Here is a 24,509-nt window from a genome sequence, read left to right as displayed (position 1 = left end):
TATTTTTTTCCGTGGGACAAATTTTCAAGCTTTGACCGGTCCGCAGTTACAAAAAGGTTGGGGACCACTGCTCTAGCATACACACACACAATTGGAAGCTCATAATGTAAATGTTAAGTAACGCAGTAGAAATTATCCAGATCAGCCTCAAAATGTATTTGTTACTTATCATATTTCGAACATTTCCTAACAGTTGGATGAATATCCACCCCTAATTTCTGGAGCTCTTAATAGCTCAAAAGGTTATGGGCAATGAGCTATCTATAGAGTGAACACTTTTTTTTTTTTTACGACTCTGCAGGGGCACTAGCATACACACACTGAAGCTAAGGGTCATAACGTAAATTTAAGGTAATGTAGTATAAATTATCCGGATCAGGTCCAAAATCGAATTAGTTGTTTCTTATTCCATTTTGGACATTACATGAAAGCCCTTACTTTTTTAGTTATGTTTTGGGCTGCAACAATTAATTGATTTATTAAATTACAAATAAACGTTGATTTATATCTTATTGCTTTGATTAATCATTTAAAGAGTGCAACTATTAAAATTTGATAAAATTTGGACCGCACTTAGTGCCCTTAACTTTAAATACGAGGACAGAGTTTTTGCACGTCCGCACACATGACAGCAGTGGTCTCTGTGTGCCGTGATCTGTGAGTTGGAGATTTTTTTATTATTATTAATGCACACATGTTTAAAGTGAAATGTTAATGTTTTGAATGTGCATTTAATTAAAAAAATAAATAAATGAAGGTTATGGAAAGCAGAACATTTTCTATTTTAACTATTTTCCCCTAAAATACACATAGATCCTTTGAAATTTGTTTTATATGACTGATGAGGTGGCGACTTGTCCAGGGTGTACCCCGCCTACCGCCCGAATGCAGCTGAGATAGGCTCCAGCACCCCCCGCCACCCCGAAAGGGACAAGCGGTAGAAAATGGATGGATGGATGGATGACTGCTCAATTAATCAATCTAATCGATAAATTAATCAATTACTAAAATAATCAATAGCTGCAGCCCTACCTCTAACTTACTAATAGACAAACTAATGGCAACAATGACATAACCACCTGGTGGAGTTAATAATCCATATTAAGCTATTGACAATATGTTCAGCATTTAGTATGACACTGCATGAGTCAAATGATATATTCCCCTAAAAAAATAATTGAGTGTCGATTAAGGGTTCTTGCATGCATGTAATCTTTACATCGCTGTTCTGGATGTGTAACCTTCATTAAGTTACCACATGGACGCAGCAGCGACTGCATATGCAGAGGAACAAGCTGTACCACTGCCTTAGTAATTAGAGACAAACAGAAAGAGAAAGCAGCATGCAAGCTAGAGAAGGCAAGATTACCCCCCTACTATGCATCAGGTCTGATGTCTGTGCCACAATTTTTTACTCGCAGATTGGATTGTACATTTACTTAAGTGAGCTGATTACGGCTCTCATGTTCACTCTTCTGCAAAACAGCTTTCATTAGTCACCCTCCCTCGCTATGTGTCCCTCTCTCCCTCGTTCCCCTGTCATGTATTTAGCCCTGCCTTCTGATAATTCTACACTATGTTGCCTTTTGTTTTATTCTTGAAAGTTGCTCATCTAATGTAATCCATTTGTCTAACTTGGATAGCGGGCAGCGGAAGGAAGTATTGGAAAAGAGGCATGTGAGAAGAGCGCCTCCAGCTGGAGTCAATATTTGCTTTAGGAATCTCAATAACAGGCCTGCAGTCATCTGCATCTCTGATAATGGACGGCCATATGGCTCTGTTGACCCACGCTGTGCTGAGGTTCTCTGTCTCTCCTCATCTTTCCTCCCCCTCCATTTGTTGGCTTCATTTAAACTTGTCTCATTTCTTTTCATTTACTCCTTTCTTTGCGTGTATTTGTCTTCCACTCATCGCCTAACTGGGCACATTGTTCACACTTTCACAAACATAATTTCCCTTTTTAGTCATCTATAAAACCCTCCAAACGACCCACCACACAGAGCTGTGACCCAGGTTACCATGGCAGCAGAGCCTGGGATGCCCTCTCTTTGTCCAACACTGTTTCCAGCTTGTGACAGAAAGCAGTGACATGACTAAGAAGACCTATGAAGAGCATTGGAGGGTTTTTACATGCTATTGAGTTCTTCATGGATTGGATGCACCAATAATTATACAACTTTTAAAAAAAAACATCATCATTTCACTCTCAATATTTTACCTTATAGACATTGTTTTGCTCACAGGGTCAACCGTAATTAAACCTATGAACCACTTTTGTATTTTACCCCTGCCTTTGTCGTCGCTTGTCCGCTACCCTCTGTCCGTCCCTGTGAGCAGCTTGGCCATCTTACCTGCTGGAGTGTCCCGGCTCAGCTGCCCGTCAACCCCACTTCGCTATGGTTTCCTCTAAGCCATTGGTCATGGCTGCGTTGGCCCCCGCTGTGGCGGCATGTGCCCGCAGCAGGCCTCCTGCCCAGCCACTGTCTCGTCCTATCTATCTAACCCAGGCCGAATCTTCTCAGTCTGGTCCAACCTATCTCCGCTCAACCTGGTTCATCCTTGGCGTTAGCTGCCGCCCTGCACCGCTCCACGCTGGGCTGTCATAATGGAATGAGGGGGAGGGTTGTTGAACTGTATGTTTTTCACTGAGAATGTGATTGTAATGGGTCGTCAATAGCGGCAAACAGACTGCAGTGATGATAACGAGTTATTGTCGCACATGGATGGTTGTGTCCTGAAAGTGCCATCAGAGAGACCTTTTTACTTCAGTAGTTTCCTTTAGCATATTTTTACCAAGCCCCTGCCTCCATTCCACAACAGACTTGGCACGCTGCATCTTCCGTAATGACATGATAATGGCTGTCAGAATGTTTTCTACCGTCAGCCACAGCCATTTTGCAGGCCTATTTATTTATTTGGACTTTCCCCTCCCATTTCCATTACGGCCGTCCATCCTGCATGCTGGCTGCTCAGGCTCCAGTTGCTGCTTGTCACTCGGAATTTCAAATGGCTTCAATTTTCCCCCTGATGACACAGGGAAGTGGCGGGCAGCGTATCAGGCAAGGTGGTCGTAGACGGGTTGCCTACAGCAGGAGTTCTATTACAGAGGGGGAGAGGAGATTGTTAAGAGCATCACACCCAATCGTGATGTACTCTTTATTTTTTACTACAATTTTAGAGGCCGTGTGCACATTTTGGGCAATGTGGCATGACTGATGGGTCCATATTTGGTTATGTTGTTTTTGTTTTTTTCCCCTGGTTTTCCTTTTTAGTTTACTTTCGTTTGCCTGATAAAACTACCACTGAAAAATTGTCACTTTAGGAATAAGTTATCCTAAGTTAGCACGGGTATCATCAAATGATATTCACGAGCAACATAAGTACTAGTGATCCTGGGTAAGCTCCATGTGCATGCACAAGCACACATCAACATAAAGCCTTCCCTCCAAGAATTTTCTGGGTTTCTTTGGTTATTGTTGTGGACTATGAAAGGTCCCTCCAGGAATTCACGATCGCTCCAATTGATGAAAATTCAGCCAGTCCCTGAGAATTATGCACATGCTTGCAACTTTGTCCGATGCCCACAACTTCCCCGCACATTTTGGCCAATAAGCATTGTTTGCACCAATCGAATTTAGTTTCTTGTGTAGACGAAGCAAGAAAGACAATGATATCAATATAATATCAAGTCTTTAGTGCTCAAACGGCGCAATTGTCATCCTCCCGCGTAGGTCAGAATTATTTCCGGTTCCTGTCTACAGCGCTAAGCCCTTTGGGTAATGAAGTATATAAAACTTAGCAATACGCCAACGTCTTCACTTCCTAGATTGCATGTGGATATATATGTATATATGTATATATATATATATATATATATATATATATATATATATATATATATATTTAACCTTCATTTGTTCTGGGTGTGACAATTAAGAACATATTTTCATTTGCAATGCTGACCTAGCAAAGAGGCGGTATTTACATGTTAGAGATGTTGAAGTGTGATGATAATCTATGATTGTCTCTCATTAAAATTAGCGCTATAGATTGCTCTAAACAATTCACCAATGTTCTTAACGTACAGAGGTAATTATTTTAGAACATAAATTAATATTTCAGATGGACAATCATTTTTCAAGTGTGAAACATAAATGGAGAATGTCTGCAACTTGTGGACGACAGAGCAGCAAGCTTCTGACCAGCAAGCATGTAGACAATTACAGCATGATGAAGTTCATGTACATTCTGTAAATTAAAATTCAAAGCATTCCCTATTATGGGAGGGACTGAACAATGGGAAATTTCAGCTTTAACACACTCCTGATGTGCCCCATGTGCAACGCACAGTACCTACTCATCTCCAAGCTCCTTTGCCGTAACACAAACACACATCATAACATGAGCTTCCTCTCTTACAGAGCCTTGCAATATTATTATACTTCACACTCTCCACTGCAGTGGTCAGTTTTTGTCTGCCCTCAGTCTCCTCCTGGATGGCCAACAGCCACATTCCAAGCAGTAAATACAGCGGAAACCCTCCTTCATTGTTGGATGTGTTCAATGCGGCTTGGCTTTTGCAGTTTACCACTGCAAAACGTGACATGCAGCAGATATGAACATGCTTTATTTTCGCAACAGAATGCAGTCACTTTCACAAGGAGGATTTGGAAATGGGGTGAAAAGGTTTTAGGTCATTGTTTTTTCTAATTATATGGTTTCTAGTAGGGCATTTTAAGGATTGCCTCAGAAAATATAGATAGGAATTGCATGCTTTACTGTTGACTGTGTTGCTGTTTTTGTGCTACCTAGTGTTCTATCACTTAACAAGAGTTAACCAGCTATGAAGAAAGGGCGCTCTACTTGGAGGCCATTGTCCAGAATCACAGAGAGGTCATGACATTTGAAGACTTTGCCTCGCAGGTGTTCTCTCCCTCCCCAGGCTATACAACGAGTGGGACAGGTGAGAAATGATTGTCTTCCTTTCTGTCTATCACCATTATATCCCCTCTTTTTCCCCGTCATACCTATTTTTCCTTCATGTTAATTTCTTACCGCTCGTCCTAAACGATCACACCAGGAGCTGCACACCTGTTGTCATCTTCTCTCTGTATTTGCTTTTCTTCGTCCACCTTTACTGCTGCAAAAGGCTTTGTTCTCTACTGACTTCGAACACACTTCTCGAACCACTTTGGGCCTGATTGACTAAGATCCAAATACCACACGCTAAACAGCGTGTGCAAACAACACAATAGCATGCACTTTTAGGGCCGTGTTGTGGGTGAGCTATTAACGGGTGTGTGCAAATGAAACGTCTTATTTAAATGAGGACTTATCTGGTACTATATAGGGCGTCACCACGTAGACACTCAATCATTTCCTGTCATCATGCTCTTACCTTTCACGTTTTGTTATGTTTTTAAACAAGCGGCAGACATGTACCACTTCTTATGGGCATTTCAGAAGCAGTCCTGCGGTACTTATTCATTGATACCACTTTTTTTTCTTCTTCAGTGCACTCTTGGGGGCTCTGACTGCAATTGTGAAGAATAAAAATGCATATAGCAAGAAGTGTTTTTCACATAAAAAATATGTTAATAATTAGGTATTTACCTAATGATATATCAATAGACCGATTTATATTCCGAAATTTCAAGTATATAGATCTCTGCTCGGAAAGTTTGCCTTGCAGCTGATAGGTATTGATCTAAGATTGTTGGAAAAGGGAATCGATCGATTTTATTGATACTAGAAAAAGGAAAACATTGGATTTAATAATGGCAGACTTTATATGAAGTTTAGCACTTTAAAAATAAGGACGTTAAACGTTAAGTCTATTTCCCCTTCTGTGACGTCAAAAAATAAAAATGGCGGATAGCTACAATGGTAAAGAGGTTATATCAAACGCAAACTTCACAAGACAATATCATTGATTACAACACAAAAACTTTCAGCTATGGCACAATTGCAAAATCCACAACAAAGACAAACGAAACAACACAAAAAGATAAAGCCACAACACAACAACATCAAGCCGCAATACAACTTTAAGCCACAAAAGACGCAACCGACACAATAGAAGTGACAGCGGAGCAAGTTATGGGGACGCACCAACTTCCGGTGCACAACATGAAGCAACAACAACTAACAGACAAGGAAAAGTAACTGCATAAGAAACAAATAGAAGACAAGGGTGAATGAGGCAATAGAAATTAAGAAGCGAGGGGCCAACACCATCAACAGGGATGAGGGCGCGATACATGCTCCCGCTCATCTGGGACGCTGTCCTTCCTCGACGACGCCAGGGCAGAGTACAGATACTGTATGGCCGGGTTGGGGGGACTTGATTTACAAATGTTGCTTGCACTTTATTCAAATAAGATGTGAATGCATTGGCCATTAATTGTTGTGTACTTGTTTGTTTGTATCCATAATTCATTTATACATACAAAACCCAAAACCAGTGAAGTTGGCATGTTGTGTAAATTGTAAATAAAAACAGAATACAATGATTTGCAAATCCTTTTCAACCTATATTCAATTGAATAGACAGCAAAGACAAGATACATAACGTTCAAACTGGAAAACTTTGTTATTTTTTGCAAATATTAGCTCATTTGGAATTTGATGCCTGCAACATGTTTCAAAAAAGCTGTCACAAGTGGCAAAAAAGACTGAGAAAGTTGAGGAATGCTTATCAAACACTTTTTTGGAACATCCCACGGGTGAACAGGCTAATTGAGAACAGGTGGGTGCCATGATTGGGTATAAAAGCAGATTTCATGAAATGCTCAGTCATTCACAAACAAGGATGGGGCGAGGGTTACCACTTTGTCAACAAATGCATGAGCAAATTGTTTAAGAACAACATTTCTCAACCAGCTATTGCAAGGAATTTGGGGATTTCACCATCTACGGTCCATAATATCATCAAAAGGTTCAGAGAATCTGGAGAAATCACTGCACGTAAGCAGCAAGGCTGAAAACCAACATTGAATGGCCGTGAACTTCGATCCTTCAGGCGGTACTGCATGAAAAACCGACATCAGTGTGTCAAGGATATCACCACGTGGGCTCAGGAACACTTCAGAAAACCACTGTCAGTAACTACAGTTTGTTGCTACATTTGTAAGTGCAAGTTAAAACTCTACTATGCAAAGCGAAAGCTATTTATCAACAACACCCAGAAACGCCACCGGATTCGCTGGGCCCGAGCTCATTTAAGATGGACTGATGCAAAGTGGTCTGTGGTCTGACGAGTCCACATTTCAAATTGTTTTTGGAAACTGTGGACATCGTGATCCTCCGGACCAAAGAGGAAAATAACCATCCAGATTTTTATAGGCGCAAAGTTCAAAAGTCAGCACCTGTGATGGTATGGGGGTGTATTAGTGCCCAAGACATGGGTAACTTACACATCTGTGATGTCGCCATTAATGCTGAAAGGTACATACAGGCTTTGGAGCAACATATGTTGCCATCCAAGCAACGTTATCATGGACGCCCCTGCTTATTTCAGCAAAACAATACCAAGCCACGTGTTACAACAGCGTGGCTTCATAGTAAAAGAGTGCGGGTACTAGACTGGCCTGCCTGTAGTCCAGACCTGTATCCCATTGAAAATGTGTGGCGCAATATGAAGCCTTAAATACCACAACGGAGACCCCGAACTGTTGAACAACTTAAGCTGTACATCAAGCAAGAATGGGAAATAATTCCATCTTAAAAGCTTCAAAAATTGGTCTCCTCAGTTCCCAAATGTTTACTGAGTGTTGTTTAAAGGAAAGGCCATGTAACACAGTGGTAAAAATTCCCCTGTGCCAACTTTTTTGCAATGTGTTGCTGCCATTAAATTCTAAGTTAATGATTATTTGCTAAAAAAAAATTAAATTTCTCAGTTTGAACATTAAATATCTTGTCTTTGCAGTCTATTCAATTGAGTATAAGTTGAAAAAGATTTGCAAATCATTGTATTCTGTTTGTACTTACGATTTACACAACGTGCCAACTTCACTGGTTTTGGGTTTGTAATTCCCTACTCAAAAATAACAGGAATATTGGAAACTACACCTGCTGTGTCCAGTATCCAGTATGTATTTCACAGTCACACTGGTTGACTTTTTTTTGCTAAAAAGTTACTAAATTGATTTCAACCCACTAAATCGTTTCGAATCGTATCGTTCTAAAAAAATTTTTATTGTGCCTGAACCATATCGGCAACCACAAATATCAAATCGAATCATTGTTAAAACAAAATGTTGCACCCCTATTAATATGTTATATACGGGGACGGCGTGGCGAAGTTGGTAGAGTGGCCGTGCCAGCAATCGGAGGGTTGCTGGTTACTGGGGTTCAATCCCCACCTTCAACCATCCTAGTCACATCCGTTGTGTCTTGGGCAAGACACTTCACCCTTGCTCCTGATGGGTGCTGGTTAGCGCCTTGCATGGCAGCTCCCGCCATCAGTGTGTTAATGGGTGAATGTGGAAATACTGTCAAAGCCCTTTGAGTACCTTGAAGGTAGAAAAGCGCTATACAAGTATAACCCATTTATTTATTTATCATTTACACGAAAAAAACCGAACGTAAAAAAAAAAAATGCTAGCAGACTCAAAAAATGCATCAATTGATTTTGTTTTATTTTGCTCTTTTTTAAATTTTTCCTATCGTTCATAATCTTTATTGAAAGACATGATGACATATGGATAAAAAAAAAAAAAAGCATTTTAAATATTAAATGAATGCTTATGGGAGTCGCTCTATTCTGCTTGAAAAAAAAAAAGTATATATGTAATGTAGTAACAGGCACATTAATAATATTTAATATTTACGTATTTTTATCATTTTAAGCATACACGGCGCATTAATTTCAAAAACGCATCACACCGTTCGCTTTTTTTATACATAATAAAACATCACTTACCCATGCAAGGTCTGCTGTCATTGGCATGCCGACTGATATCATCTTGTTATATTCCCGTTTTAGATGAACAGTGACTCAGAATCCTCACGAAGAAAAGCGGGGGTCGAACCAAGCCTCTTTTTGTGTCGTTCTCGCCATTTCCCGGTCTCAATTGGCTGTCAAAGTGCGCCAACTAGTCAGAATACCTACTCATTCTTTTACTAGCCAGGTGAGAGGCATGATTTATTTATGATATAGAATAAAGTTTGACGAGCAAGGAAACGAGGAAGCAGGTCATCAGTCGATCATGTCAACATTGGCACACACACCAGTGATAACGGCGCCTCTATAAATAGTTTGTCTGCGTTAGCGCTTATAATAACAATATCACTGATACTTGGTTAATATTCAAATGACGAAATGTAAATGGAGTATTGTTTTTGGATGGTTTTTCATTGGGTTTTATGGGCGGAATAAATGACCTCCCACTGGCTCCGCTGTTATTCACGTTTATTTACGAGTTAGAATGCATTAAATAAAAATGATCCATTTTCATGTCTTTCATAATGATTGTGAAGGATATGCAAAATTCCCAAAAAAGTGCAGTTCCCCTTTAAGTCACCCAACTGCTATGAAATTATAAATTGTTCAATAGACAATGTCTGACATTTTTATTTTTGACAGTCCAAAATGTTGACAAGCACATTTAGGTGCTGTGCAATTGCCTTCTTTCTCACATCATGGCCGTGGGTCAGTTTGCACGTACTGTACTTTTCATACATACTAAATAAAGACGCAAAGTAGCGCTCGCAATTATGTTTTATTTTTGGTAAACCAAACGGCTTGTGCAGGAAAATTATATTAGCACCTTATCTTCCCAGTATTGTGGCCGTTCTGATAATGAGCAAATATTCTGCTTATTCATGAATTAAAGACAGACACCCTAAACCTAAATTGATTGTGCTGCTCATTTTGCTCACTAAAGAGACACAGTCCCCTTTGCACACATTTAGTGTTTGTTATAAAGTTTGCACATCATTTATTACATAGAAACCTTTAGTAGATCAGGACCAGCATGTTTCTGTATGTGTGTTTGTGTGTCACCATGAGATCATTCACCAACACTTAAGAGATCCATCCGGCAAACAGCAGCTCGCAGATGTCATCACAGGACTCTTATCACTTCATGATGAATAGAATCCAAAGCGTGCCTTATCTTGTTCTTCCTACTTGGACCGGCGCTGATCGATCCACAGCTTCACCAAAATCAATACAGGATTGCACTTTTCTCCTCCGCTAGGTCTCAATGCACTTTCTGGAGGGAGACAAGTGTATAAAGCACGGCATAGACACTGTTATTTTTAAAGCTGTTAGTAAAATTAAAATTGAGATACAGCAGCTGTGGTATTCAAATGCAATGAAACCAGCAAATAAATGGTCAAATGCGTCACAACACTGCACGCCCATGCCTCTACCCATGCCTCTAGTCATCTCTTTCATTGTCAGCCCCTAACTCAATTAAAGAACTGTAATAGAGCCAGACAGGGAGATATAGATTAATCTGTTAATAGAAGTTGTAGACCGTTTTAACTCTTGCTTGCTGGTTTAACATGATTAACAGTAGGGGGCAAAGGCTGTAGTCACCATCATTGCTGTAGAAACTCGTTCAGTCCGGTAATTTATATTTCACCCCAATCTGATGTTCCATAATTGACAAATATTAAGAGCTTTTTGAATGTGCCTATGACCACAACAAAATTGTTATTACTCTCTCTGATGTTAACCATACCTGACGTATCATAGGAATTTAGTAGGAAATCATATGAAAGGTGCTATATGTAGTTCTGGAATAGTGCTACTTTCCACCAACATGAGTGTGAAACCCCAACAACAACATACAGTGGATCCTCGATATACGAACTTAATTGGTTCTTAAACAGGGTTTGTAAATAGAAACGTTTGCATATTGTAGCAAATTTCTCCATAAGAAACAAGGTAAACTAGGGCTGTCTTCGACTGAAGATTTTCATAGTTGGTCTAATTCGTTATATTTTGCCCATCGTTGATTATCAGTCGAATCTATGACGTTCACCGGTCACTAAGTGTCAGTAACTTCACATTGATGTGCTCTATTACATTCAGATGAATGTTCCAAAGTTCATTAAAAGGTACTTATAAAAGGAATACAGTCTTTTATTAAAGTAAAAGAATTAACATCTCATTTTCAAATGTTTGCACTAACAAAAAAAAGCTAGACCACTGTTTGTGAGGTCCTTGGCTCTGACGTGCAGTGCCAAGAAGACATTAAACTTGACTAAATAGAGGAAGTAAAAGTCATTACAAAGTTTTAGTTTGTGAACATGCAGAAGGATATTACCTTTGCAAAAGCAGAGCAACACCTGCTGGGCGAGGCGGCCCATCTGTTTGTCTAATTTCCAGACAATCAGCCCTACCATGGCCGACTGCGGGATTTCAAATGCTCAAAGGCACCCAATCGCACAAGCTGATATTGAAGACTTGACGTCACACAAGAAATCGGCGACTGCTCTGAGGAAGGCGGAAGAGACAGCCGAAACTAAGATTTATCTCATACTTTCTAAAAACGATTTGTCGACAGACAGGAATGTTTTTCTAAAACTAAAAGAAGACATGTTAAACGCAATGAATTTATCCTCCCAACACACACATAATGTACGCGGGGGCAGGTGGTTAAAATCAGACAATTTGACTTTGAGGTTGGTAGTCGAATCAGACCCATCCGTCTCGAAACTTTGATTATTTGAAAAAAACTTCAAAAATAAACATAAATAATGGTTTCCAGCCTCGACAGAGGTTTATATTTTAGTAAGTGTGTATTCTTTGAACACAATATAAAGTGCTATACAGTATTGCTTATCAAACGAACGTCACAATGGGGTAATGTATGACTTTATCAGGTTTCTATTTAACAACAAAGTCAACAACCATAACTAGCTGTCGTATGCAGCCATCCTACACATTCACACAAACGCTGTCACTGGCCCTCTGATGCACTCAGTTTGAAATCACAAAACTCCTTAACTTTAACAGCCAAGTCAAAACATTAATTTGTAATACAAAATAAAATCAGCTTTATCGTGTCGGTTAATATTCTTGGTGTGCAGCGGAAGAGACATGTATGGGCGCAGGTAGTGTCGACAATGCTGTGGATACTTCCTGAATGATTCAAATTACACATTGTTTTTCCATTGCTTTTCTTTGGACTCATATTGAGCAAGCAAAACCATAAAAATGCTGTGAAAAGGCTTAAAAACATTTAAAAAGCACACAAAGTAGCGCCTAGCACAGTAGCTAACAATATCACAATGTCTGTGCTGCCAGACACAAAATGGCTGCACCTCAAGGCACATAATGGCTGGATGAAACGTTGGTAGACTGAGACAAGCGTTTATTCTGTCGGTGGTTTGTTGATTCAAACATTTGTACAATGAGGGGTTCACAAATGGAGGTTCTCCTGTGCTTACCATGAATTGATTAACGTGGACCCTGACTTAAACAAGTTGAAAAACTTATTCGGGTGTTACCATTTAGTGGTCAATTGTATGGAATATGTACTGTACTGTGCAATCTACTAATAAAAGTTTCAATCAATCAAAAACTCCAAACATATCCTTTGAAAATATGTCCTCTTCTCCACAAATTATTTGAATCACTTTCTGTTTTCTGAATTTTAAAAATCTAAATTCCAAATTGGTAAAAAAACAAAACAAGAGTAACTGCAATAATTGTCCGCCCAGTTTTTAACCTAAGTACTTAATTTGGGGAAATTGCCCCTGTAATAACGCTGTGCATGAGAAAGTAGTATTATGAAAAATTAAGACTGCTTTTGTGTGTGTCCCTCCGTGCTGCTCTGCTTCCCATTGCTGCCACTAACATGTCATCCATGCTTCATGACAGCGTGCAGGCGTTGGCCGGGGATGGTTTGGGACATGGAATACCCCTGGGCCAAACTGGACTGTAAGACGCTTGCTTTGCTTCCTCCTCACTCGGCATGACGGCCAGCCACAGCCCACGACATCTGTTTGTTCATTTAGCTCACCCCCAGGCCTTACCACCACCATTATTAGATACCTGTGGACACTGCATGCTTTAGCGTCAAACCCTACCAGGGGTCCACCTAAGTACATATGCTGCATGCAATGTGCTAAGTGGCCCTGCAGTGGTTCACTATTTTACTAGTAAAGGGGGGGGGGGGGGGTCTTGCCTCCTTTTCCTCTTTTTGCCATCTTAATCAGTCATTAACCTTCACACTTCTACTCGTCCTCACCAGCATCCTGTCCTCATGCATGAGTTAGTCCATCAACACTCCATTCACCCGAATGTTAAATCATCTTTAGATGAAGAGCTCCTGTGGCCTGATATGCTTTTACACTAAAACTCTGTTAAGCTTTGTAGTGTGTCCCAGCCTGTTGTTGCCATGTGAACAGCCCACCGTTAATGCTTTGGGTTCCAAAACATTTGAGGTCCTGCAAATGGCACGATTCATCAGACCTAAATGGCCTCTAAAATATCTGTGACTCTCAATTAACCTTGAATGAAGCTTCGGTGACAACTAACCCGTACGTCTCATGCGCACTGCGACTTCAGCGAGTGTTGTGTGTCTGTCCACTGCTGTCTCACATGATGCTCTACTCTTTTTCTTTTTCTAGATTAAAAATGTCTTAATGGTCCAAATACTGTATATGATCAAGGTAAGCACCCGGGTCAGAGCACAAGCTTATTTTGGTCCAGCGGCCAAACGACCCATCGCTCGTTCATGCATCCTGGCTGTTATACCCTCCCCCTTCTTTTTTCCCCATCCACTACTAACCGATCTTTATTTACTGATCACACTGACAAAGGGAAGGGGACAGCGAAACCAGGCTGTTTATTCGGTGGGTGTCCTCCTGTCGAGGCCAGGCTGGTAATTGAGAGCGGTGGCGGCAATTAGCACCTGACTAAGTAGCAGCATGAACAATACGGCTACACTTCTGGCCCTTGCTTCTGCATGCGGAGCACCTTTTATCTTGTTCCCCGGCAAACACTTTCCTCCATTCTTTTCAATCCGCATCCCCCTCCCCCTGCTTTTCCTCCTGTTGGAGTGTGCCTGTTTGCCTGAGGCAGACTCTGAGGCCAACACCTGGCGTACTGGAAGACATCTTTGTCATGTGGCCTTGTTTGAACTGCCACAGAGGGTACCAGTGGGACAGTGGGGGACACTTCAAGACTCTTTTCTTTTGCTTGCGTCCCCTCTGTTCTGTCCCTTAGCTGTTTCCACCTGAAACAAACCGTCGGAGGAGGGGCAAAGCTGGAGCTGGAAATGCTGGGTCTGAGGCCCCGTTTACACTAAGCCGGATAAGGTAATCCAGGGTAAATCACACCTAACCTTATTTGTGTCCATACACAACAATGCCACCGTTTAACAATGCCCCCCTCCGTCCGCCGGCGCAACGCGACCTAGTACGCATGCGCGGAAAATGCACACGTCATAGTCATCTCCGGTGTTGCTTTGTGTGCAAGTTCTTAAATGTAACTTATCCATCCATCCATCTTCTTCCGCTTATCCGAGGTTGGGTCGCGGGGGAAGCAGCCTAAGCAGGGAAACCCAGACTTCCCTCTCCCCAGCCACTTCGTCCAGCTCTTACCGAGGGATCCTGAGGCGTTTCCAGGCCAGCCGGGAGACATAGTCTTCCCAACGTGTCCTGGGTCTTCCCCGTGGCCTCTTACCGGTCGGACGTGCCCTAAACACCTCCCTAGGGAGGCGTTTGGGTGGCATCCTGACCAGATGCCCGAACCACCTCATCTGGCTCCTCTCCATGTGGAGGAGTAGCGGCTTTACTTTGAGCTCCTCCCGGATGGTAGAGCTTCTCACCCTATCTCTAAGGGAGAGCCCCGCCACCCGGCGGAGGAAACTCATTTCGGCCGCTTGTACCCGTGATCTTGTCCTTTCGGTCATAACCCAAAGCTCATGACCATAGGTGAGGATGGGAACGTAGAACGACCGGTAAATTGAAAGCTTTGCCTTCCGGCTCAGCTCCTTCTTCACCACAGCGGATCGATACCACGTCCGCATTACTGAAATTCCTTAAATGTAACTTATCTGAACAATATCCAGCGTTGTGGTATTTCAATTAACTGAAATTCAGTGTGCTGTGGGGCCCTGTTGTAGTGAACCACACCTGAGCCATCATAAATTAATCAAATCTTTATTAGACACGTAAACAATGTGATAAAGAATATTTTACATCAATCAAACTAGGGATCTAGATATCTGGTCAGGACACTCCTCACTCTTTTACCTTCACCTTCATTGTCCATTCGTTTTTGGTGACTTTATATACTCTGGACCTAGACGTCGAGTTGGCGACATACATGGCGGACAATAACTGATACAGTCTGCTTTGCCGGTCCAAATGCATTCGCCGTTTTCCTCGACGGCCAGGTAATACAAAGCACAAGCTACCTTTTTTATCACATCCACGGGAGCTCGCATTCTTGTTGTCTCTCCTTCGACAAATGGACAAAGTTTTTCGCTAAGTAGAATCACAGCTGACCCGGCCGGACATTGGAAAGTTCTCTTGCCGTCTGAGAAGTGTTGTATCCGAAATAGCTGCAATCGCTTTCTCTTAAGGTATTCATGTGTGATTTCCACAAGCGTAGAAGAAGGAGAAACACGGGCACGTCTGGATGACTCGCCTTCATATTTCCAGTGGTTACCTCCGAGTTACGAAACCGCTTTATTATGAAGCTGGCTGTGGTGCGTTCTTTCTGACGTCACTTCCTGTGTGGGCGTGGTCTTTCTGGCGTCACTTCCTCTCCGAACTCACTTTGTAAACGATCAATGAGTCCATACAAAGCTAAGTGCCGAAGATTCAAGAATTACACGGCGCACTTACCCGTGTAAAAATTTGTCCGAGGAGGGGGACCTTAAACGATGGTTTAGTATGGATAAAACGGGGCTTAGGCTAAATAATTATTCGTTTAAGGGGTTAAAACGACTTAGTGCAGACATGGTCTGAGGCCCTGTCCACACGGGAACGTTTTTATTGTACGGTTACGGCCTTTCAACTATATAGCAATGGCTTGCTGGGTGCCCTGAGTTAGTGTCAGTTTTTCAAGAGCGAGTCCCATGGAACTATCCAACAACGCCACCTTGTCGATGTCATGTGGACAAGCAAACCACTACTTCTTTGCCATGAAAATTCATTCTTGCATAAGATCACACCAGCAACCACAGTCATTAAGCAGCCCATTGTGAGTGCAGAATTTTTTAATGGCCCGCTAAATGGATAGGGAAGCCTGAGTGGGTTAACTGCACCGCAATCAACAACAAATGATGCTTTTTCCTGTCCATCATTTGGCTTTGTGGCACTTCAATCAGACCATGTAATGAGTGTTTACTGTAGGAATTAGTAGATGAAGAATACAGGAATGCAGCATATGAGCTGTCCATGAGGCCGTTCCCCATTTTTAACTGAACCCGTCCCTTTTTTCATATTCATATGCAGATTTGAGAATGTTTAGAAACCCACCGTCCAACCCCATTTTACACACTCCTCCCCTTTTGGTCGTTTACAATGCACACACTCAGCGTTTCATCCAAAGGCCGGCCCCTGGATGCTGCCGGTGTCCACTGTGCTGCTGAGTGTCTGTTACTTTGGCCATCTGCCGTTCCTTTTTAACCGCTGCAACTCGAGATGCCTCGCAAAAAAAATGGCAGCAAATAAAAGGGTAGGGAAAGAAAATAGGCAACCAGATGCTATCCCAACAAAGCCGAGAAGTTGTTTAAACCCGCGTCATGGGGCAGAGGCGGGCAGGGGGCCCGCGGGCCAACTAAGGAAGTCAGGGCGGCACTCACAACATTTGATTGAACATTTCATGCCCACCTCCCTGCCTATTCCATAATTGTAAGTACACAGCCTTCTGGGAACAAAACAATATTTGACAAAGAAGAGCTCCCACGGTTCACAACAAGAGTTTAATACACCAGTTTATTTCCATTCAAAGCATTCTTTTTTTAAACTGTAGTAACAAAGGTTGTTGTTTTTTTTGTCACCTAAGCATCTTGGAAATGTAGAAAAAACTGTTTCTTCTTTAACACGCTCTACTTTTCCACAGCATGTGAAAACAGCATGACGTGTAATAAAAAGGTTTGACAGTGGAACCTCTAAAGTCCAGCGTCCACTAAGGTGTTACCGTTCGGAATTTGACCCAAAAAAATATTCTAGCATCAAAAGTTTACATTTGCATCTTTTGATTTTTCTTGGCCACATTTAGGCTTTTTTGCAACACTTCTTCCAAAAGATGGACAACTGTCATGGGTGAAGCAATACATTTAGTACTAGTCCTTTTATCCTCAGTTATAAGAGTTATTTTTTTGGCTTACTTACATTTACTTTCAAACAAATAGCCTCAAGAAGAAGAGAGAATGGAGAACATAAAGCCAAAGTTACATGAAATGAGCTTGTTGACAATGTTGGGGGCGATTCTACAACCAATTCAATGACCTCCCCACCCATACAACACAGGGGGGCGCTGATTCCCCACATACAGGTGGATTAACAATAACTATTTTGCCCACTAGGGTTGTCAAAAGTATCGATACTTTGATACCAGGTCAATACCAACATACAACAATTAGTATAGTTCCTATCAGAGACTGTGCAACACGTTTTTTTTGGTGGGCCGCGCCAATTCTCAGAGCGTGAACACTGCATCAGACTCGGAGAAGAATGCCTGCTGTCTTAAAAAAAAATGAGCAAGTGTTTTTATATAATTATGTATTTGTGGAAGGCTGTCACGTCACAAATGCGGATTTGGTGTGTCCATTTCTCCCTTGCGCACAAACCAATGTATAATGTAAGTGAGGCATCGCTTGGTAACTTGCACCATACGCTTCACAACAAACCTGTTACACGCCTGCTTCGCCAGAGAAAGACATTGCAGAAGAGGTCTGTGTTGCCTCTTAATCGATGTATGCCTTAAAGGTGAAATGACAGAAGGACATGAGAGAGTACAGTGCGGCTTACGTCATGCACTCATTTAATCAAATACAAGCAGAAATGAAAGTACATGTGAGAGCAAAAAACCTCCAGAAAGTTGTTACCTAACCTTTATCGCTTCCATAAGTGTTAAGAAAACAGCTTTGAAAAACTTTTTTTTTGTCGTTTTGGAAAATATGTAAAGCAGGGATCTTCAGAATGGGGCCCAGGGGCCATTTACGGAACACAGCTCTTTTTTTAATGGACCCATAGAACATTAAAGAAATTAAATAAACAAAATTGGAATATAGACCAATAATGTTCAAGGTAATGAAAACAACCTGAAATGTTGATACTAATTACAAATACAAACTCAAAGATTGGTCTTTAAATATGTGGTTTAGCCTTTTCATTAGCCATTTCATCACACATGACATGATTATGTCATGCCACAACCATATTGAGTTTATTAAGAACACTTTTGTCAGTTTGTTTTTTTAAAACTTTTTTAATGTAAAACAGTTGACTATTTATGAGAACATTTTCTGCACATTATTGTTAGTTTTGGTGTAATGTGAGGATATACAACACTGCAGTTCTTTTTTTAAATATATAGTTAGCTCTTAACAGCTGCTACTGCAATTTAAATGATGCGCAAAAAGACACTCAAGCACAGTAATCTTAAATACAAAACCAGTGAAGATGACACGTTGTGTAAATCGTAATAAAAACAGAATACAATGATTTGCAAATTATTTTCAACTTATATTCAATTGAATACACTGCAAAGACAATATATTGAATCTTTTTTGCAAATAATCATTATAATCGTTATAATTTAAGGGCAGCAACACATTGCAAAAAAGTTGGCACAGGGGCATTTTTACCACTGTGTTACATGGCCTTTCCTTTTAACAACACTCAGCAAATGTTTGGGAACTGAGGAGACCAATTTTTGAAGCTTTTCAGGTGGAATTATTTCCTTTCCTTGCTTGATGTACAGCTTAAGTTGTTCAACAGTCCGGGGTCTCCGTTGTAGTATTTTACGCTTCACAATGCGCCACACATTTTCAATGGGAGACAGTACTGATCGTCGTAATTATGACACGCTGTCACATTCAGATCAAGTGCTGCTACGCTTGAAAAGAAGACACGAGTGTATGATAATCAGTTTGGAATAATCACAAGGAAGCAACACCACACAAAAGTTATGCTAATTAATTGTATTGATTTATATTACATATACGGACTGTCTGATTGTGGCGGTCCGCTCCCTGTATGATCAGTGTCAGAGCTTGGTCCGCATTGCCGGCAGTAAGTCGGACCTGGTTTCAGTGAGGACATGGACTCTGCCAGGGCTGCCTCTTTTCACCGATTGTGTTCATAAATTTTATGGACAGAATTCCTAGGTGCAGTCAGGGCGTTGAGGGGATCGGGTTTGGTGGCTGCAGGATTAGGTCTCTGCTTTTTGCAGATGATGTGGTTCTGATGGCTTCATCTGGCCTGGATCTTCAGCTCTCACTGGATCGGTTCGCTGCAGAGTGTGAAGTGACTCGGATGTCCGAGTCCATGGTTCTCGCCCGAAAAAGGGTGGAGTGCCATCTCCGGGTTGGGGAGGAGATCTTGCCCCAAGTGGAGGAGTTCAAGTACCTCGGAGTCTTGTTCACGAGTGAGGGAAGAGTGGATTGTGAGATGTTGTGTGGCGTCTTCAGTAATGCGGACACTGTGTGGATCCATTGTGGTAAAGAAAGCGCTCAGCCGAAAGGCAAAGCTCTCAATTTACCGGTCGATCTATGTACCCATCCTCACATATGGTCATGAGCTTTGGGTTATGACCGAAAAGACAAGATCACGTGTCCAGGCGGCCAAAATTAGTTTCCTCAGCCGTGTGGCGGGGCTCTCCCTTAGAGATAGGGTGAGAAGCTTTTTTATTCGGGAGGAGCTCAATGCAAAGCCTCTGCTCCTCCACATCGAAAGGAGCCAGATGAGGTCGTTCGAGCCTCCCTGGGGAGGTGTTTAGGGCACGTCCGACCGGTAGGAGGCCCTGTGGAAGACCCAGGACATGTTGGTAAGACTATAGTTGTGTCCCAATTCAGGGTCTGCATCCTTCGAAGGGCAAATGCGAAGGCCGCTTACATCACAAAGCTGCGCGAAGGCTGTCCCAATTCATTAAAATTCGAAGGCTCCTCCAAATGCAGCCGACGAATGCGCCCTCATTTTCCCTGTTTTCGGAGGATGCACCGCACCTATCCTTTGTGGCCTCCCATATCCCAAGATACTTTGCGCGCCTTTGTTCAACCCGGATCTTTTTGACGATGCCGGAAAATACAAGCAGTGGCACCAGCAGCGGCAGCGAATACACTTTCAAATGAAGTATCCTCCGCAGGCTAGAATGTCCCATTTAACAACGGGTGACGCATCCTTCGGAGGTGCCTCCGAAGGTCCAGCCTTCTGAGGCTGCGTAGGCCGGGTCCTCCGAAGGATGCAGACCTTGAATTGGGACACAGCTTATGTCTCCCGGCTGGCCTGGGAATGCCTCTGGATTCCTCGGGCGGAGCTAGACGAAGTGGCTGGAGGGAGAGAAGTCTGGGCTTCTCTGCTTAGGCTGCTTCCCCCACGACCCGACCTCGGATAAGCCAAAAAGATGGATGGATGGATGAATGTTTTATTTTTAATACATTTGTATAAAAAAGAGAAAAAAAATCACATTGTCATTATGGGTTTTTTTTAGGACAAAAATTAATAATTCCATTTTGGAATAAGGCTGTAGCATAACAAAATGTGGAAAAAGTGAAGCACTGTGAATACTTTGCGGCTGCTCTGTACAGGTATATTACTACTTTAATTTAATTTAATTGACAAGACACAAAAACACTTTAAAGCACCATTTTTTTCTGGCTAGAACCACGACTGGGTCCAGCGTTTTATTGTTTTGACGTTTTCCATTGGTTCATTAATTTTCACACCTGGATGGCAGTTAAGAATGTCAAATGCTACTTGAAACAATAGAAATGAATTCATAAAGGCGGCGGTTTGACAAACTCCCAGATTATTTTTATTTGTATTATTGATTTGTGCCCTGGCAAAGACTGCGTTTGACCTCAGAGCTTCCACTATCTGCTTCATCCTATTAACAGAAAACGAAGGTTCTAGCTGTGATTGCTGGCTCAAGTGGAACATTTTGGTTTGAGGGGCGAATGCATGCATGAAAATGTCCTCAGAGATCAGTTGACCAATCATATCATGCTTGCCACTGCTCTTTCTCCAATCATCAAGTTTTTTTTTTTAAACTCTCCTTTGTTTTGCAAACATGTCACCTGCAGGTTCCCTCTCCAGCAGCACAAACACCGAAGTCTCCGCCACCACTGCATCATCGACAGACCCTGTTGACCAGGTTTCTCCCAGCATGCCCCGCGCCGCAAGGAACCGAGTTTCTGGAAAACTTCGCAGATCGGCGAGTGCAATAAGCAAATCGTCCAATTAAATGTTCAAGTGCGGCATTGTAATTCTTGAAGAGCGGCGACTGCAAGAGCTTGGTAGCTTGTTTGTTTTTAATCTCACCCATAACTGGAGGGCAATGCAATGTTTAATTTAAGTGTCAATTTGTGTGGGCATTCCCTCTAAGACCAACACGAGCCTTGCGTTCAGCCACTTTGACTGTGGTGTCTTATGGAAATATGAGAAGTGTCTTTTTTCTTCTTTTTTTTTACTGTTGTCTCCTCTAATGCATTGGGGGAAGAGCACTTTCTTGGAAATGGGACTCCTTTATTGCAACTCTTAATGTAACAGCACTGATGACATAGATCAGCTTGTCTTTCATTTATAAACCAATCCGCCTCGCTCTTTTCCTTTTTTGCATTCGTGTCGAACGTGCCCCTTGTGCAAAGTGGGGCCCTCTGCACCAGCTGCCAACAAGTGAAGTAGCAGCACATGCAGTTTTTAAAGACAGAGTGGGCAATCGGTGACATCTTTCTAACTTGAGTGGAACTGAAAAGTTTGCTGGGATTCTTTTTCCTTTTTTTAACCACTCTAAATTTCCTTTTTAAACGGATTCAAATAGATTTTGTCATGATTTGATTTATGCAACTATGCTGGAATGAGAAAAGACTGCGTTTGTAATTGCATTGTGATGTTGTTAACATAGGCTCGTGTCCGGTAATTGAATAAGTCCCTCCTGTCTCTTTCCTCCTCGATTAGTTTCCCTGTCCTCTAACATCGACATTCCAACATTCCGGCCATTGATTTTTTTTTTCTTTCCTTTTTTTCTGTGCACTCTTTCTTCTTCCCTATATGAATTTAATTTCCCCCAATTTCTTCAATGTAAATAGAGAGTCCTATTTGATGAATTATTGTTAATGTTGTGTTGGTGTGTATTGTAAAACTACTGCAAGAGCCTCAGGTGAATCTTAGCACCAAGCACTGATGAGTGTGTTTGTGTGTGTGCACATTGTGTGTGAGACATTTTCTCCCAGTGCCTGTGTAACGTCTGGTCCTCCGTGTGAGACAAAACACGGACGCCCTTTTGTCACGACTGTGTTTGCATCCCCTGTGACCCCACAACAAAAACAACAGCAGATGGATTTCCAATGGCGGGGTTCTCTTAATTGTAGGTGCTGCGCTTTTCCCTTTTTGTCTTCACCTGTGAACGGAATCAAGTGGCTCCGTCTCCTCCCCATTCCCATGATCCCCTTTGCCCCCGTCTCGCCGCCAGGTTGAGTTTGACTCGGGATGCCTGAGGTGAGCTCCCACAACTCTCCTAGCAACGGCCAAGCTGGCACTCTCGCCTCTCCCCAAGCTGCTCATGTTGCCATGGCAGCCAGGTGATTCCCCCACATACATACATAGGTGCCCTCTGAGGACTTCCGCCCGGACTGCAACCCTATCCCCATGTGGTCGCATTAAAATGCCTTACTTTTCCACTGCTCCTCCTGGCTCGTCTCACCTGTTGTGTTTGCTCATGTGGGATGCAAACAGCAGCTACACAATGTTTGTGCGTCTTCTGTTTGGAAGAATGTCTACACTGTAAAAATGTTCATTGTAAATTCACAGCAAATATACTGGCTAATAATTGCGTTACTTTCACAGTAGCATTTGCTGTAATATACTGTGAAATCACAGTTAATTGCTGTGAATAGAAGGGTAATTTTTTTTACAGGCATGTGTTGTAATGTTGCAGTAGCTTGATTACAGCATTTTATTGTGGAATAAGGGTATCGTCATTTTTACAGTCGTGTTGTAATGTTATGGTAACTTCTGATTACAGTATTTTACTGTGAAATAAGGGCATCGTCATTTTTACAATCATGTGTTGTAATGTTACAGTAACTTTTATTTACGTTTTTTTACTGTGAAAATAACAGTTAATTGCTGTGAAATACAAGGTTATTGTAATTTTTACAGTCATGTGTCGCAATCTTCCAATAACTTTTGATTACAGTGTTTTACTGTGGGGGAAAAAAATACTGTAAATCATGGTACATTTTTACAGTGTACAGTAGATGTCGGTCACATTAAGGGTTTTTATTCCACTTGAATCTAAAGATTGTAGGAAAGTGATGTCTGTGCACTATAGTCATTACAGGTGGACCAAGATGAAAGCAAATGTCTTTTGTGATTAAATTGATTGGAGGTTAGTTCTCCTTTTTAGCCTTCCTTGTACATCGCATCAAATTTGAACTTTTAATATAAATATATGAACGCCTGTAATATTATCTTTTTTATATATACAAGAGCGAGCAGGGATTTCCAAGGGAAAAAAGTGGAGGATTTTAGCATCAACATATCAAATTGTTTTTAACGGCTTGCTACCTTTATTAGAAATGTAAACATTGGAACATTTCATTAAATGCAGTTTTAAATTGTATGTCTTTCTTTCTCTTCCTTCAAAGATGATGATGATGTGTAACCTCTGATTTGCTGCTTTAGTGTGTGTGCGTGAGTGTGTGTGTTATAGGCTGTCACCATGAGCTTTCTGACCCGGCCCAGCAGCAGCAGCAAGGGTAACCTGACCCTGCGCCCATCTGTCTCCCCTGCTGCTCAGCCCCGTTTAGACGAGGCCCTGCATAATGGAGCCTCACTGGGAGGTGCAGGTGCAATGGCTGCAGCACCTTCAGGTGCACCGCCTCGCCTTTTTACACATTGGACGCCAGAAAAGCACTTGACCGTAATTTGAGCCCTAAAACGCAGTGGGAGAAAGCGCCCTATGTTACCTCATTTTCACTCCAGGAGATTTAGGGCTGCATGTCCTGGACCCTCTGAGCGCTTCTCTGCCATTATATGATTTCATAAGTTACACTACTGGATGATGGCTACCCCCCTGCCCCCACCATCACTTCATGCTAAAGAGTAATTTTCGATGAGACACCTCCAGAGGCAATAATCGAGTATTAATCACAACTTGCAAATGACTTGCAGGTTCTGCAGGTCACTTGACACACGCATTAAATTAGCTGCCAAAAACTGAGCTGCATGATTTTTCCAAAGCAGATGTTTTACTGCACTGAGGTGACTTCTAATCCAACAAGTCTTTGTCCTCCTGTCATGTCCTGATATTGTAGTAAGGACTACATTTATCAATAGCCATTAAGTGCTGCACTCTCTATTGGGCC

The 24,509-nt window shown here is 41.9% G+C and overlaps 1 protein-coding gene across 12 annotated transcripts in view; it reads left to right on the top strand.

Moving 5' to 3' along the window:
- Nucleotides 1–23,764, top strand: part of ralgapa2 (Ral GTPase activating protein catalytic subunit alpha 2) — a 310,363-nt gene extending 286,599 nt beyond the window's left edge. For 4 of the 12 annotated variants that reach the window (XM_062041843.1, XM_062041849.1, XM_062041845.1 and 1 more), the window contains 3 exons: nt 4,842–4,963; nt 12,839–12,898; nt 21,225–23,764. In XM_062041843.1, coding sequence (XP_061897827.1) covers nt 4,842–4,963; nt 12,839–12,898; nt 21,225–21,385 — 343 coding nt within the window. In that variant the 3' untranslated portion in view covers nt 21,386–23,764. Of the gene's footprint in view, nt 1–4,841; nt 4,964–12,838; nt 12,899–13,328; nt 13,501–13,590; nt 13,633–14,188; nt 14,281–21,224 lie in introns of all 12 variants that reach the window. The other 8 variants (XR_009825291.1, XR_009825292.1, XR_009825294.1 and 5 more) reach the window with 8 other exon arrangements.
- Nucleotides 23,765–24,509: the final 745 nt, after the last annotated feature.

The sequence above is a fragment of the Entelurus aequoreus genome, linkage group LG03 (assembly GCF_033978785.1).
Source record: "Entelurus aequoreus isolate RoL-2023_Sb linkage group LG03, RoL_Eaeq_v1.1, whole genome shotgun sequence".
NCBI classification, from domain to species: Eukaryota; Metazoa; Chordata; class Actinopteri; order Syngnathiformes; family Syngnathidae; genus Entelurus; species Entelurus aequoreus.
This window is presented reverse-complemented; position numbering and strand designations above follow the sequence as displayed.